The sequence below is a fragment of the Caenorhabditis remanei genome, chromosome I (genome assembly GCF_010183535.1).
Source record: "Caenorhabditis remanei strain PX506 chromosome I, whole genome shotgun sequence".
Taxonomy (NCBI): domain Eukaryota; kingdom Metazoa; phylum Nematoda; class Chromadorea; order Rhabditida; family Rhabditidae; genus Caenorhabditis; species Caenorhabditis remanei.
Window position 1 is genome coordinate 15,292,738 of NC_071328.1, and position 15,482 is coordinate 15,308,219.

General features: G+C 38.5%; 5 protein-coding genes across 5 annotated transcripts; 2 read left to right on the forward strand and 3 right to left on the reverse strand.

Annotated features, from left to right (window-relative positions):
* Positions 1–551: 551 nt before the first annotated feature.
* Positions 552–4,445, forward strand: GCK72_003280 (uncharacterized protein; the record flags this gene model as incomplete). The annotated part of the gene is made up of 7 exons (XM_053723943.1): positions 552–597; positions 643–767; positions 811–1,330; positions 1,377–1,871; positions 2,702–2,835; positions 2,885–3,395; positions 3,949–4,445. The coding sequence occupies 7 exons, from the start codon at positions 552–554 to the stop codon at positions 4,443–4,445; spliced, it is 2,328 nt and encodes a 775-aa protein (XP_053592588.1).
* Positions 4,446–4,525: 80 nt separating this feature from the next.
* On the forward strand, positions 4,526–6,514 carry GCK72_003281 (uncharacterized protein; the record flags this gene model as incomplete). The annotated part of the gene is made up of 2 exons (XM_053723944.1): positions 4,526–4,543; positions 6,170–6,514. 2 exons carry the CDS (start codon positions 4,526–4,528, stop codon positions 6,512–6,514), a joined length of 363 nt encoding a protein of 120 aa, XP_053592589.1.
* Positions 6,515–7,961: 1,447 nt separating this feature from the next.
* On the reverse strand, positions 7,962–8,804 carry GCK72_003282 (uncharacterized protein; the record flags this gene model as incomplete). Its single annotated transcript, XM_003098619.2, has 1 exon — positions 7,962–8,804. The coding sequence occupies one exon, from the start codon at positions 8,802–8,804 to the stop codon at positions 7,962–7,964; it is 843 nt and encodes a 280-aa protein (XP_003098667.2).
* A 2,013-nt stretch (positions 8,805–10,817) lies between these two features.
* GCK72_003283 (uncharacterized protein) lies at positions 10,818–11,672 on the reverse strand (the record flags this gene model as incomplete). Its single annotated transcript, XM_053723945.1, has 1 exon — positions 10,818–11,672. One exon carries the CDS (start codon positions 11,670–11,672, stop codon positions 10,818–10,820), a length of 855 nt encoding a protein of 284 aa, XP_053592590.1.
* Positions 11,673–14,722: 3,050 nt separating this feature from the next.
* Positions 14,723–15,323, reverse strand: GCK72_003284 (uncharacterized protein; the record flags this gene model as incomplete). The annotated part of the gene is made up of 3 exons (XM_003088259.2): positions 14,723–14,826; positions 14,904–15,081; positions 15,129–15,323. 3 exons carry the CDS (start codon positions 15,321–15,323, stop codon positions 14,723–14,725), a joined length of 477 nt encoding a protein of 158 aa, XP_003088307.2.
* Positions 15,324–15,482: the final 159 nt, after the last annotated feature.

The following is a 15,482-nucleotide window of genomic DNA, read 5'->3' on the forward strand; positions in this document are numbered from 1 at the left end:
TTATATATTTTTTCTCAAATGAGATATCAAAAAGTTGCTCACAGGCAAAATATAGTTGAATACCTATAAAATGTTTTTTCTGTTAAAAAATTTGATACCTCTCAAGGCAGTGGAGATATTGTGCACCAAACTTTTGGTACTGCAGACTAGTTTCTCAATTTCGCTTTCCATTTCCTCCGTTTTTAATTGAAGAAGGTTATTGATGGAGCTATAGTATGTGTTTTATATCATTGGAAAGTTGAGAACATGCTGATTTTAAATCTATATTCACTTATTCCCTTTGAGACCTAGAGTTTGAGAAAAACGGGGTCAATGTATATCTAGAACCAGCTGATTCCTAAAACGCCCTTTATAACAATTCGGAATGAATTTCTTATCAGTCTCAAGGGTACATCCTTTATTTATGATTAAAAAAACAGTTGTTGGCAGCCAGCCAGTCTGAAAACGCAACGGAAGAATAGATAAGAAAAAGTGGGTGGGGTTAGTTCCTTCACTAGAATTCCATTAGTACGAAACTACTTACTGCTTTCCAAATAACAGTTTTGGTAACTATGAAGTTCCGTTTCATTTTATTATCCTTTGTCGCTACAGTATACGGTAAGTTAGTTAACTAGAATGCCCCATCATGCAAATATTTTCCAGCCGAGCCTTACGACCCTCAATCCTATGTGGACCGCCCATGTGGTACCGATCTCTCCAATCTTTGGTTAGATGTCATAGCAGTTGTGGATAACTCTCAAGGAATGAACACCGACAGATTGAAAGATGTAAGTTTTTCTATTACGCAGAACGCCTACTACGATATTCCAGGTGGCTGCCAACATTTTGAGCGTCTTCAGTTCCGGAACTCGTATTGGTTCAGACCCTGTGGAGCCACGAACCACTCGTCTTGGATTAGTTACTTACAACAACATCGCCACTCTGAATGCAGATCTCAACCAATACCAATCTTATATTGACGCATATAACGGAATTTTGGATGCTCTTTCAACTGCTGTGGAGACTTCTGAATCATACGTAGCCACTGGACTCATTTTGGCGGAGAAAATGTTTAAGGAGCAGAGTGTCAACACTACTCGTGGCCACTATAAAAGAGTAGTGATCGTCTATGCTTCGGAATACAAGGGAGACGGAGAGTTGGACCCATTACCTGTGGCGAATCGATTGAAAGGATCTGATGTCAATATAATCACAGTTGCTTATCAACAACCAGGAAGTGTGGGACTTCAAAAAGATCTCACCCAGATTGCAAGTCCTGGATTCTCCTTTTCTGATGATGATAGTGAACTCGGAATTCTCAATGGAAAAATTCAATCAGCACTGTTGCAATGTTAGTGATCTCACTATATAAAGTACTTATTAATATCTCATTTCAGCCAACTGTTTCTGCCCGAACGACTGGATCCAATACCGCGAATCATACTCTGATCCCGCCTCCTCCCGCTACGGCGTGTGTATTCAAGCCGTCACTATTCCAGCTAACTGGCTTAGTGCAAAATTGAGATGCAGTAACCAATGGAACAATTCCAGTCTAGCGACGGAATTCAGCCAAGACAAACATGATTTCATTCTGGAAGCTGTAAAAGATACCCCAGGATTCGCACCGCCCTATCGGTATCATATCGGATTGAATTATGTCTCTGGATCCTGGGTATGGACTCAACCAACGGGACGCCAACAGGTTCCACTTCAACAACCCCTCATGTGGCTTTCCGGATATCCTCAGATGGCGACTTCTCAGTCTGCGGTGATGAACATACAGAGTGGGCATGGAACCGGATGGCAGAACATCGCTACAATGATGCTCAGTGCCAATTCTATTTGTGAAACCTATTCGTGTGATACCGATAACTATTGTAATGCTTACAATGGTGAGAAGCAATGATCATTTTATTAGATGATTCATATTGTACATATTCCGAACTGTGTTTAATAAATTAACTTCTTACCCGGCACATATTTGAAAAGTTTTGAGGACAGTTAAAAATCAGAAATTTAGAAAAAAGGGAACAAGGATTCCCAACTTCTTATCAGTTCTTCCTCTACTCTCTGTTGGCGGCAATTTTAGGGAGCGCGCACTCTCTCTCTGTCTTTACCTGTCATGTCTGATAATAAACAGTTGTTGGCGAGATGCCAAGTGTCCAGTCTGAAAACGACGCTCACAGGTCTTCAGGTTCCTGAAAAAGTTTTTCAGTCAAATAGGAGCATAAATAATAATAATAATTCAATCTTTTTTTGTCATTAAGTTGCATCTCCAGATGATTCTAGCGCCGTAGGCACCCCAGACAATTCTAGTCCGTCTAAGTAAACAAACACGGCACCCCTCTTGATTTCAAAAAAGTCTGGTTTCAAAACGTCCTGAGCCGATCTTTCAAACCGAACAGCTGAATATGCGTCACCGACACACCAGTCTTTCCAAATCATAAACCAATAACCAGTCTACGAATTCCTTACGTTCTTATCATTTATTCTTCCGTGGAGGAAGAATTGATAAGGAAAAGTGGGCGGGGTTCCCCTACGCATCCTTGTTTGTGAAATTCCTATTGAACAAATATAAAAGCATTTGATTTGCGATTTCACTTTTTAAGTATACTTTTTAACTATGAAGCTTCCATCTTTTCTATTTTTCCTGCTAGCTATTCATTGCGTATACAGTAAGCTAGCTGACTAGAATGACTCTAGCCATGCAATTACTTTTCAGCCGACACTTACTCCCCCTACTCGCCTCTATCCTATGTGGACCGCCCATGTGGTACGGATCTCTCGAATCTTTGGTTAGACGTCGTATTGGTTGTGGATAACTCTCATGGAATGACAAATGAGGGATTGGCTAATGTAAGTGTCTCGGGACCCCCTGGTTTCAATTTCAATGAATAATTTGTAGGTGTCATCTAGTATCCTGTCCATATTTGGTAACGGTACCCGTATAGGTACAAACTTAACGGAGCACCGCACCACACGTGTCGGTCTTATTACTTATAACGCTGAAGCAACACAAATCGCGGATTTGAACGAGTTGCAATCGTTTTTTAATCTGACAAATCATGTGAACTCTAGCCTCGCGGAAGTTTCGAATTCTACGTGGTCTTTCGAGAAAGTTGGTCTGAAAGCTGCGTACGACCTCCTGCAGAATCAGAGCTTTCCTCCGAACTCAAGAAGTCACTATCAAAAGGTGGTGATTCTATTTGCGTCGGATTCTCAAGCTCAAAATAGCGAGGAACTCGATCCATATCCAATGGATTATCAGTTGAAAGAAGCTGGTGTCAAGATTGTGACAGTTGGCTATGGAAATGAGACACTTTTGGAGCGGCTGAGCAATATTTCAAGTCCTGAGTACGCTTTTGATGGATACGATAAAGATGTCACAGCGAAGGTTCAAGCGGCATTGTTGAAAAGTGAGTGGTGGAAATTTATGGAGTACTGTAGCTTTTAAAGGGTACTGTAGTTTTGATGAGCGCTGTATGGTATTTGTGGTAATGTACCTTTCATGAAGTACGGTAGTATCCAGGGATACAGTAGAATGAATACTGTAGTTTCCAAGGGGTACTGTAGCATTTGTGGGAAACGGTAGAATGAATGAGGATACTGTAGCTTTCAATATAGCCACTAAAGATACTGTAGCATCAGGAAGTAAAACTTTTGAAAAACAAGTTTTCCCGGTTTTCGGCGCAGAAATTTTTGAAAAATCAAAAAAAAACCTATTTTTTGGTTGGAAAAGCTTATTTTCGGCATCCATTGGCGCCGAAGCCGCGCCAACCTTTTCTATATAAACATTCCAGCGCCGTTGGCACCCCAGACAGTTGTAGATAATCATTCTAGCGTCGCAGATATGTCACGACACTTTAGACGTGCCAGATCATGGATTTTAGCAACGCAGGAATCATTAAAGGCGCATATCTCAAAAGTGGGCGGAGCTAACAGAAAGTTGTCAACTATCTCATATTTCAGTCAACTGCTTCTGTCCACCTACCTGGACCCAGTACACCTCCTCCTACGCCAACTCTTCCTCCTACCACTACGGACTCTGCATCCAACTGATGCCCACATTAACTCCCTGGCGTACCGCCCAACTCAACTGCTCATCATATGGAAACCATTCCAACCTAGCTACAGAATACAACAAGGCTAAACATGATTTCTTGCTGGAAGCTGTGAAAAACACTCCAGAATTCTCACCTCCTTATCAGTATCATATCGGATTGAACCTTGTCAATGGAACATGGACTTGGGATCAACCTAGAAATGGCAGTTTACCACTTTTATCATGGAGCAACTGGATTCTAGGATTTCAAGGGGATGCCGAGGCGAGAGGGGTGATAAATATCGAGAGCGAGAATTTAGAGGAGGGAACTACTGGATGGCTGAATATTAATGATATGAAGATTAAAGCGGGATATATTTGTGAGAGTTATGCATGTGATACGGATAATTATTGTGATGGTTAATTAGGTTTTAATTGTAGGTATTTTAAATTGTTATACTATTCCTGAATAAATGTTTGAATTCCTCGCCTCCTTATCAGTCAATGAAAGTGATAGCGAATGTAATAATGAAAAAGCACAGAACAAACAAAACATGCGGAAGCATCTTTTTGGACTGCAGACACTGTTTCTTATCAGTTTTACCTAGGACTATTAAGTGAAAGAGAACATAGATAAGAAAAAAATGGGGAATGTCCTGCATTCCAGTATTACTTCCGTCGTCGTTGATAAGAAAAATACGCAAAAATCGACCCAAATAGAATAGACCTTCACAGGTTGAGCAGATGCTCCAGGACGTCTGGGGTAAGGCTTGTCAGTCCGGAAACTGCTATAACGTTGTGAACAGGTTTCCACATTCTTTGTATACCAGAAATTTCAAAAACTATGAGCCAAATTGATGATAAGATCAACAAGTCTAACTCTGAGCAGCTAGAATACGTGATCTGGCGCGCCTCCGGCGCAAAAATGACGTGACATGCCTGCGGCGCTAGAATGCTTATATATGATAGTATTGGGTGCCTGCGGCGCTAGAATCGGCTGGTGCGCCTTCAGCGCAAAAATGGTTGCATTGATGGTGGGGAGGAGAGGATCTTATTGAAACAGCTAGCTTTAAAGAAGGATATCTAAAAAGTGGGCGGAGCAAACAAGAAACAAGCAATTTCTGACAAAAATAGTTGACAACATTTTGATAGCTCCGCTCACTTTTGCGATATGCGCCCTTAAAGTTGGAAATTCCCTAAATTGATTATTTCCAACGCCAAAATGTGATTTTTACATAAAAATAACCGGAAAATTCCATTTCTGACGTTAAAAGCTATTCAAAACCTAATTTTTTATATCGGGAACCACATTTTTAGAAAAATTTGGCCAAGACGGTTTGTGTCAAAGTGCACCACTATGAGATTGGGTACCTGGCGTCAAAATTTGTAAATTTTTGATTTTTTTTGTTTTTAATTTCTTTTATTTTGTAGATCTCATCTAGCTCTATATTTCTGTAGTTGATCACTTTTTTCTAGCTCCGCCCATTTTTAAGATATGCGCCTTTAATGTTGGCGATGAGAGAAATGACAAACGATGGAGGGTGCAGAAGAGCTAGAGAGTCAGCAAGAGCGCTCCACTGGACACGACCACACATAAGGGGAAATCGTTTATTCAAACATCACTCCCCTCTCCTCTGAGCGGCGCCGCAAGTCGCTCTGCCCCTATTTTTTAGTTTTTTCTTAAAGGAAACTCAAAAACTGATTTTATTTGAATTATGCATTGTTGAGGTAAGAACTTTTACAAAATTTTGCTATTTTTTGAATGAAAATTGGGTTAGTGCAAAAAATAAACTTTCTCTTTTCAGAGCGCTTGTAAAATTCGGAAAATTCAGTTAAAACTAAGTTTAAAAGTAGAAATTTTCATAAAAATCGGCAGAAAATGTTTTCGCAAAAAACGTGAAAACGGAAAAAAGGCCAGAAAGATGAATTTCCAAAATTCGATTTTTCGAAAGATTCATGATATAATTTAGTGTTTTCTCAAAAAAAAAATTTTCCTCTCATTTTTTAATGAAATGGTTTTGTTTTTTCAGTTCTCATTTGGTTTGAGTTCTGGTTTGAGCCGGTCCAGATTCAACCTGTACTTATTAGGGATTGCACCACAAAATCATGGAAATTGAAAAAAAAAATTATTATATTTCCTTTTTATAGTGCTCTGCCGTCAACCCGAAGAAAGCTCCAGTGGTAAAAGTCAAGAGGACCAAGCCATGGGTCTACAAATCACCACCGTATCTCCAGAAAACAAACCAAAAATACTGGGTGGGCTCCCAGTTTGCCGTTGGCGAGAACTTCGTAATGCTTTACGACACTGCCCCATATTTGGCAACCGTCTCCAGAATCGTGGAAGTTGATGGAGTTGATCACTACGATGTGCATTATGTGGGATGGAACAAAAGATTCGATCATTCTGTGGTAGTTGGCCAAGAAGAAGGAAGAATGTTCAAAGGAACCCGTCGGCGATATCCATTGAAATCATCACCAGCCTCTGTCTCTTGACTGGAATCTTTCAGGTACATATAAATTGTTCACAACATCTTTAATAAGCTTAAATCTTTTAGGCAATCATGTCCTTCAAGTTGATACTGTTGTCCGTTTCCGCGTAAGCACTTTTCCATCTCTAAACTCACAAAGAATTGTTTTTTTCAGAATTACTTTCTCAGCATGTTTCTTCGGAATCGTCAATCAAATCCCAAAAATATTTGGATTTTCCGTGCAACCTCGATCTTCTAATTTTCAGTCAATGTATGACATAGCCGTGCAAATCCCAAATTTTTTTATTTAGTTAAATAAATGAGTCACTGAAATTGTGTTGTTTTCACTTTTACTTAGTGAAAATGCAAATTGGTCACAAAGTTCAAGAAAACCTCTATGTATTTAAAGAGCAATAACACCGGAGTATGTACTTGTCACAGTGCTAAGTACAGAGGCATTATTATGATGGTAATTTTCAATTTGGTTATTATTAATGTTTTATCATTAAAGTTAGGGAAAATTGACAGAATATTATGATAACAAAAAACATAAATAATTATTAGTAGAAAAAAATCAAAGGGAATCCTGATATCCAATAAGAGTTTGAGAACGAATCTCGCCAGATTGACCCAGAGCGTGAAGTGGGCGGAGTCTGAAGCTATGGGAAGATTTATCAATAACTACGCCCCTGGTTTGGGAAAATTCCCATCTTCTCATTTGGAAGACACCTGCGTGCAGTGATGTTTCAAGTAGAGAGGCAATTAGGTAGTGTACGTAGGAATGGACCTGGAATGTTCAAAGTATGACTTGTGAGAAATCTATTCTTCACTGTCACTTTACCTGATATACGACATATATAACCGGTCTCGATCCATGTAAGACACTTGACTAACTTCAGTAGTAAGGTTCCAAATGGGAGACATCTCATTAGTAGTGTAGAAAGAAATGAAAGAGGGCGAAAAAATGGAAATTGTAGTAACAGTTAAAATTTTGTAAAAATTTTATTATTTGGAAATCTAGACTTTTGCTAATTTGAGACAGAGATCGATATCGGTTAAAATAAGTCCTAGAGCAGGTCAGAGGACAGTGGTTAAATACTGAAACAAATTCTGAATTAAACAATGCATTTTCGAAACTTTTGCCAATTTTTTTTGGTAAAAACTGCATAGGACTGGTTTCTCGTAAGTTCCAAAGGTTTTTGAGCAATATAATTAAGGAAAATTTGGAAAATTTTCAGAAAAGAAAGTGTTCGCAAACAATTGTAGTGAAAAATTTCAAAAATTCAAAACCCGTAAAATTATAATAGATAATTATATTTTTTCTAATTTTACTCATGCTTTGAGCGAATTTGCAAACAGAGGTTATTATTATTATTATTAGTTTATTATTTAAGTTAGAGAAGATGGACAGAATGTTATGATAACACAAGAAAAGTATGTAGTTAAAAGAACAAAAAAAAATGGAAAAAAATTTAAAGGGAATCCTGAATCCTTCGCTTCCATTCGTCAACCAGGCTTGATTGTTTCTTGATCTCTTCTGGTGAGAAGATCTTAACCTTCTTTGGCTTGCTGGTGTCGACATACATCTCGAATAAGTCTCCATTTTCCGTCAATTTCTTCTTGGCAGTCTTGACTCCTGGCTTCGGTGCATTGACGACACCCATATTAAAAACGAATGCTGGTTTCTCGGCGGTAGGGGATGGCGAAGAAGGTCCAGAAGTTGGTGGTGTGAGGAGCGATGGTGGGGGGATGGAAGTGTCAATACAAAACGGGAGGAATGGAGGTGCAGTGGCAGCAGTTTCCTTTTGATCCTTGGAGCAATGTGCAGTTTTTTCATCAGTCTTCGAGGGGTAAATCTTGAAGTGCCGCGTGGAGATAGACGATGGAGTGTAGATTGTCAATTTAACAACTGGATCCTTTTCCTTCTTATCCTTATCAACATTTTCCTTCTGGGACTTCGGTTTCTCCTTGACTTGAACAGCATCTTTATTACAATCCTGGTTGTTTCCAAAGCACTTCCAACTACTTTCCTCGACATCTTCTTGAAGCTCCGGGAAGAGTACGCCGTTGACAATGCTTCGATGTTTCTTGGACACAATCAAGGAGAACTGATTGGCATCTAAAAATACGTCGAGAGAAATAGCTCGTTGTTCTTCCTTAGTAGACTTGAGTGGTGCAGAGTGGGGATTGGGGTGGAATGAGTGGAATGAGCAAATGGAAGGAGCGAGTAGAGGAAGGGCAACAACTTGAGATGAGTTAGTAACGGCGACGAATCCTGACGAGGACGGAGAAAACTGAGCAGTGAAGGCAATCATAATGACGAACGTGTAAGAGTTGAGTTCTAAAAAATATAAAAGTAAGTCATGGTAGAAGGCGAGGGGGAAAGGAGAGAGAGAAAGAAGGAGTCACCATCCGGTACGACGTAAAATAACTATAATGAGACTGTGAGAACGGAACTGGACAGATTGAGCTAACTCTTGCATATCTGCGTATTTGTGGGCGGAGTCTGTAGCTTTGGGAAGATTGCCATTACAACCATCTTCTCATTGGGAAGACACCTGTGTGCAGTGAGAGAAAGAGATAACCAGCTAGTGCGAGTGGGAAAGGAAAAGAAATGTACCAAGTGTGACTGAAATGGTTTTACGAAAACTTCTTACCAAAAAAAGGGAAAAAATTGTTTTCGAAAATTTTTGACCGAAAAACCGAACAGTTCAAAAAAAACTTCAAGAGAAACTGTCTGAAAAATGATATTAGGGAGCTTTTTGAATGTTTATGAAAACTGTAAGTAATTTAAGAACATACCCCCAGAAACCTGTTTCTGAGTACAAAATTAGTATAAATTAGAGGAAAAATAAGAGGAAAAATCACATTTTTTGACAATTTCATTAGAAATTTCTAAAACTTTCCAAACGGTTTTTTTTCTCGAAAACTATGCAAAAAATTTTTGTCCAAAAAACTTTTGTAACACGGTCATGGCTAACGAGTACGAGTTTGGATCAAAAAAACAGAGAAGTAAGTCAGGGGTTCTAGAGGACGAGGGGAAAAGAAGAGAGAGAAAGAAAGAGTCACCATCCGGTAGGATGCAAAATGACCATAATGAGACTGTGAGAACGGAACTGGACAGATTGAGCTAACTCTTGCATATCTGCGTATTTGTGGGCGGAGTCTGTAGCAATGGGAAGATTCCCATTATAACCATCTTCTCATTGGGAAGTGTGAGTGGGAAAAGGTCAGGAATGTGCAAAGTGTGACTAACATGTTACTATAAGAAACCAACAAACATACCTTGAAAACAAAAAACAAAATTCGATTTTCAAAACTAAAAACCATCGAATTCGAGCCGAGTTATGAAGCTTTGAAGTTGATGGCCTAGAAATCCATATTCGGTTTTCTAGGCCACCAACTTCAAGTTGTCGTAACTTAGTGAAAAATGGGGGGTTTTGAGTTCTAAAAACTGCATTTTGTTCAGAAAAGCTTCAAACTTCAGATCGTCATTATTTGGCTTAAATGGAAAGACTGAAAATAAGTCAGGACTAGAGGAGTCCTAGAGGAAGAGGGGGAAGGGAGAGAGAGAGAGAGAAAGAAAGAGTCAGCATCTGGTAGGACGCAAAACGACTATAATGAGAGTATAAGAACGGAACTGGACAGATTGACTCGAAGAACGAAGACGCAAACATTTGTGGGCGGAGTCAATAACTAAGTCCCTGGTTTGGGAAGACTCCCATAATAACCATCTTCTCATTGGGAAGACGTAAGGTTACAAGTAAAGAGACAATTAGGTAGTGTGAGTGGGAAATGACCTGGAATGTGATAATTGTGACTGACATAGTACTGTAAGAAGTCTATTGGTCACTGTCATCTGTCCTGATTTACGACTAATTACAACCAGTTAGTGCGAGTGAGGAAAGATCTGGAATTTACAGAACCTAGTCGACGTGATGTAGTAAAAAATCAAGGGGTTCGAAAGAAGGGAAATTTTAATGTTTCGATTTCTAGACTTTTTCTGATTCTAGACAGAGAACGGTATCTTTTGTAATAAGTAGTATATCAGTTCAGGTGACAGTGAGCAATAGATTATGTCAGACTTTTGCAACGGTTTGCCCGGAAGTTCAGTACTGAAAAAGTAAAAAAAAAATTTTTTTCGAAACTTTTGAAATTTTTGGTTATGTAACATAACCAAAAATTTATGTTTTGAGCGAATTTGCAAAGAGAGGTTATTATTATTATCAGTTTATTATTGGAAGGAAAATTGACAGTTGAAAAAACTTGAAAAAAAAACAAAAACAAATAGAAAAATTAGTAGAAAACCAATTAAACGGAATAATTATTCACTGAGACTCCAAAATTTTGCGCTTCCATTCGTCAACCAGACTTTCCTGCTTCTTGACTTCTTCTGGGGAGAAGATTTTCACCTTCTTTGGCTTGCTATGATCGATGATCATCTCAAAAGCATCTCCAGAACCCGATAGATCCCTCTTGGCAACCTTGACTCCTGCAGTTGGTGCATTGACGACTCCCATGTTGAAGGCGAATGATGGAGACTTGGTAGTAGTGGTTGGGGAAGCGGGTCCAGATGTAGGCGGTGTGAGGAAGGACGGTGGAGGGACGGACGTATCAATGGTGAATGGACTAGGTGAAGATGTGGTGGAGCAGTGAGCAGCATCCTTGTTGGTATTGGAAGAAGGGAAGATCGGATAGGCCCGAATAGAGATTGAAGAAGGAGTGATGAGTTTCAACGTAACCATTTGATTCTTCTTCTTATCCATATTGGTAGTATTCTTTTGGCAGTTGAATTGTTTCTTGATTGGAACATCAGTGACACTTGGATTCTTCTTCTTATCAGCTTGCCTCTGGATCTCGATTTCCTTCTTGACTGGAACATCATCCGACGATTTGATATCTCCTTTGAAACATCCCCAAACACTCTCAACCACGTCTTCCGGGAGGTCTGGAGTAAGAATCTCATTGACAATCTTCTTATGTTGCTTCTTCTGCTTCAGTAAAATAAAGTCTTCGGCCAGGTGCATGTTGAGACTTGTGTTCCACTCTCTTTTGGATACTGTCCTCAGAGGAGCATAGACGGCCAAGCAAGAAGGAAAAGCACGGAAGATAGCAGAATTTGATGTGACAGCGGGAACTGATCCGGAAGATGACGAGGTTGATTGGACGGTAGAGGCGGTCATGTTGATGACAAACAGATTTCAGAGTTGAATAGCTACAATGATAGAGAAGTTATTCAAGGGTAGGGAACAGAGAGTACGGGGAAGAGTGACTAGGAAAAAGGGAAAAGGGGAGAGAAAAAGAAGGCGTCACCATTCGGTAAGACGTAAAATGACTATAATGAGACTGTGAGAACAGAACTGGACAGATTGACCCAAACCGCGAAGATCTGCGTATTTGTGGGCGGAGTCTGTAGCTATGGGAAGGTCAATCAATAACTGAAATGTAACAAGTGTGACTGACATGGGTTTTTCGAAAACTTCTTACCGAAAAAAGGGAAACACTGTCTTTGAAAATTTTAGACCAAAAAACCGAATAATTCGAATAAAATTTGAAGAGAAACTATCTGAAAAAAAGTTTTTTGGAGACAAAACTTTTTATGAAAACTGTAAGTACTTTAACCCCCAAAAAAACTTTTTCGAAAACTTTGGACCGAAGATTTTTTCATGACGAACGATAACGAGTTGAGTTCTAAAAAATTAGAGGAGTAAATCAGGGGTTACAGAAGGCAAATGGGAAGGAGGGGAGAGAAAAAGAAGGAGTCACCATCCGGTAGGACGCAAAATGACTATAATGAGACTATGAGAACATAACTGGACAGATTGACCCAAACCGCAAAGATGCGCGTCTTTGTGGGCGGAGTCTGTAGCTATGGGAAGATTCCCATTACAACCATCAGAGAAGTATGGGGGTACACCTCCGTGCGTTTTAATTTCGCATGCTGCGCTCTCTCACTCTCTCGTCGGTTAGACGTTTCTCTGCGCTCTCTCACTCTCTCACCCTCTCTCGTTTCTCTGCACCCTCCACTCTCTCACCCACTCTCGTTTCTCTACACCTCCACTCTCTCACCCACTCTAGCTTCTCTGCCCCCTCCTCTATATGTATACTCTCTCATGGTTTTTTATTTTTTATCTATAGGACCCGATCCCCTAACCCCGTGAGTGTTGACTCAGAGCACAACCCTTGTGCTAAGTGTGTAAACTAAATCAGAGGGGTAAATGTGGTAGACATAGTGAGGGGCCTCGGGTGCCGGGAGGGGAGCCGGGAGGGGGAGAGGGGCAAACATGAAGGATAGTGTATGGGGGGGAAGGGGAGGATGACGTCAGAGGGGAAGACGGTCGAAGGGGAGGATGAATATAAGACTTATTTCTCTGAAATTATTTAATTACTTATTTCGTTAATTACTTATTCCGTTAATTAAAAAACGAATATTTTCGAAACTACACTTTATCTGTCAAATCGTTTCGAGACCCAAGTTCCAGAGTATACGGTATCTCTGAAAAAATGTGTCGCGCGCGGCGTCCGCGTCTTCCGCGTAATTGATATCTTTTTTTTTTCAATCATCTAAACCTATTTTTTCATTATTTTTCTAGTATAATTCGTGAAATTGATTTAAATTTTGAGGCTTAAGTTATACTTCGCATAAATTTAATTTTAAACTAATTAATATTGTATTTAGCATTTTTCATTGAAATGATCATCTAGATAGTTAACAAATATTTGAAAAAGCATGGAAAACACAAAATATCAGATAATTTTATTAAAAGTTCCAGAAAATTAATACATTATTTTTATTTTTACCAAGTATGTATATTATTCGAGTTAGAATAATATTTTTCGTTTATTTTTCATTAGACTTGGAAGATTTATATGGAGTTAAATTATATTTCTATCACTCATTTTATACTCTTCAATTCTTGTTATAATTAATGTGCACCCAATTCGCGTCATGATTCACAAACATAAGGCCTTGGTGAACTAACCAAACATGACTCACATTGGTGGGAAAGAGAAAAAAAGTGTGTCACAATTTGTGAAGGCACATAATATAACCACTCTATTCTTATTGAGGGAAACTATACTAGTTATTTCTTTAAAGAATTTGATTAGAAAAAATATTTCAGGTTTGAATGAGACTTTAATAATTGAATATTGCCGAAATATAAAAAAGATATTCTCATATGATATTAAACTTTTCGAAAAAGTATACGGACTTGATGATTTTTTTAAATAAAAAAGATAACAAAGAGAAGTGGAATTAGGTGATGTTTGTTTTAAAAAGTTAAATAGATATCTTTCTTCACTATACTATCAGCCGTCAAATGAGTTTCTTTTTGAACAAGTGACGTTTACCGTATATGAGATTTGATTCTTACGCATCAAGTGAAACCTAACCGTTTCTGAATAACTTTTATCGGAATATTTCTATTCGTATCAGTTTTCCATTTTTATTTTTAAACAGGTTGGATGAAATTAACTTTATTAACAAACAGAAAATTTTTTAATCATACATTTATGTACAGAGAAAATGTGAGAAATTGTACAAATTAAACTAAAAATAATCAATGGAATTCTTGAATCAAACAGAAATAAAGTATCAACAGTAATGTAGTTTAAACCTGGATAAATAATCAAATACAACAAAAAAGTTTTGGTGGTAGTAACAAGTGCTCTTTCATGATACCTTTTTATAAAACTAAATAAAAAATAATAATATCAGAATTCTAGAAAAATCAGTGTTAAGTCTAGTAAAGTTTTCGACACAAGAAAACAATACAGACTTTAATAAGAAGGCAACTATTTCGGTAAGTTGTCATAAAGGCTAATGAGGGAAATTCCACTTTGACCGTGAAGATCTTCACAGAAAAGAATAACCCTTTGTTCTCCCCCGAAATCACAAACAGAAAAAATCTATCTCTCAAGTAAAAAATGCGGGTATTTTCCAATTTCAGAGTCAAGTTAATGTGGCATTAGGTGAAAGTTAGTTCTCGTGTGACTCTTCTTATAATTGCTCTGTGTCATCCTTTCAAAACAGTCATCATCAATCGAAAACATCAAACGGAGTGAGTAACACTGGGAACAAGCTGACATTCCATCAAACATTTATTGAAAAAGAATAGAAATTCAGACAAAGAAACAAGAAGAAGATGAAAAATATATATCTGTCTGTGTGTCTGTTTACAGAACACTTTCAATTATATAAAAGAAAGTTGGGCGGTATGTTTTCAGGCAATCACAGATTGAACTCCTTCTTAACCGTTGGGATTTCAAACTGGAAGAACTTGATCTGCCGCTGAAGGTTGAGATGGTTTCGGCAGACTGTGCACAAAGCCAATGCTGAAAACAAGGAAATAACACACGAAGAAAAAGTTAGAAAAATCAATGAAACTTAGAAAAATAAATAAGAAACTTACGGATTTGGACCATTCCAGACTCGACTACTTCCACCTGACGCTCCGAGTTGAATTGTTTGCAGGGATTACAGATATTGAAGACGAGAGCTCCTGGTTCCTTGAATAGATATTCAGGTTTCACAACAGCGTGCGTCTCGGATGGGATCACAGCATCCTTAGCCTTCATCTTGAGCCATTCCTGAAATATTTAAAAAACTATTTCATATAACAAAGTAAATAAATTACCATTTTCTTTGCTTTTCCGTCATCTTCTCCCTCTTTCTCCTCTCTCTTTCTCTTCAATGGAGTCCTCGGTGCGTGGACGATTTTCTTGATTTGGTCGGAAATGGCACCTTCGATCTTGGTTGGTTTATTTTTGTAGGTTTTTGGAAGGTCCTTAACGGCTTTGGTGTTTTCATCGGAGGAGCGGACATGAGACATTTCTTCTACAGAAAAGAGAATATACAAATTTATTTTTGAGAGAAAAGAAGACGAAAAACGAAACAAAAAGTGGCGTGAAAGGGAGAGCGGTGGAAAAACCGACCGCACAGTAAGAAGAAAAAATAAAGAAATGAATGAAATGAGTGATAAGAGCCGGAA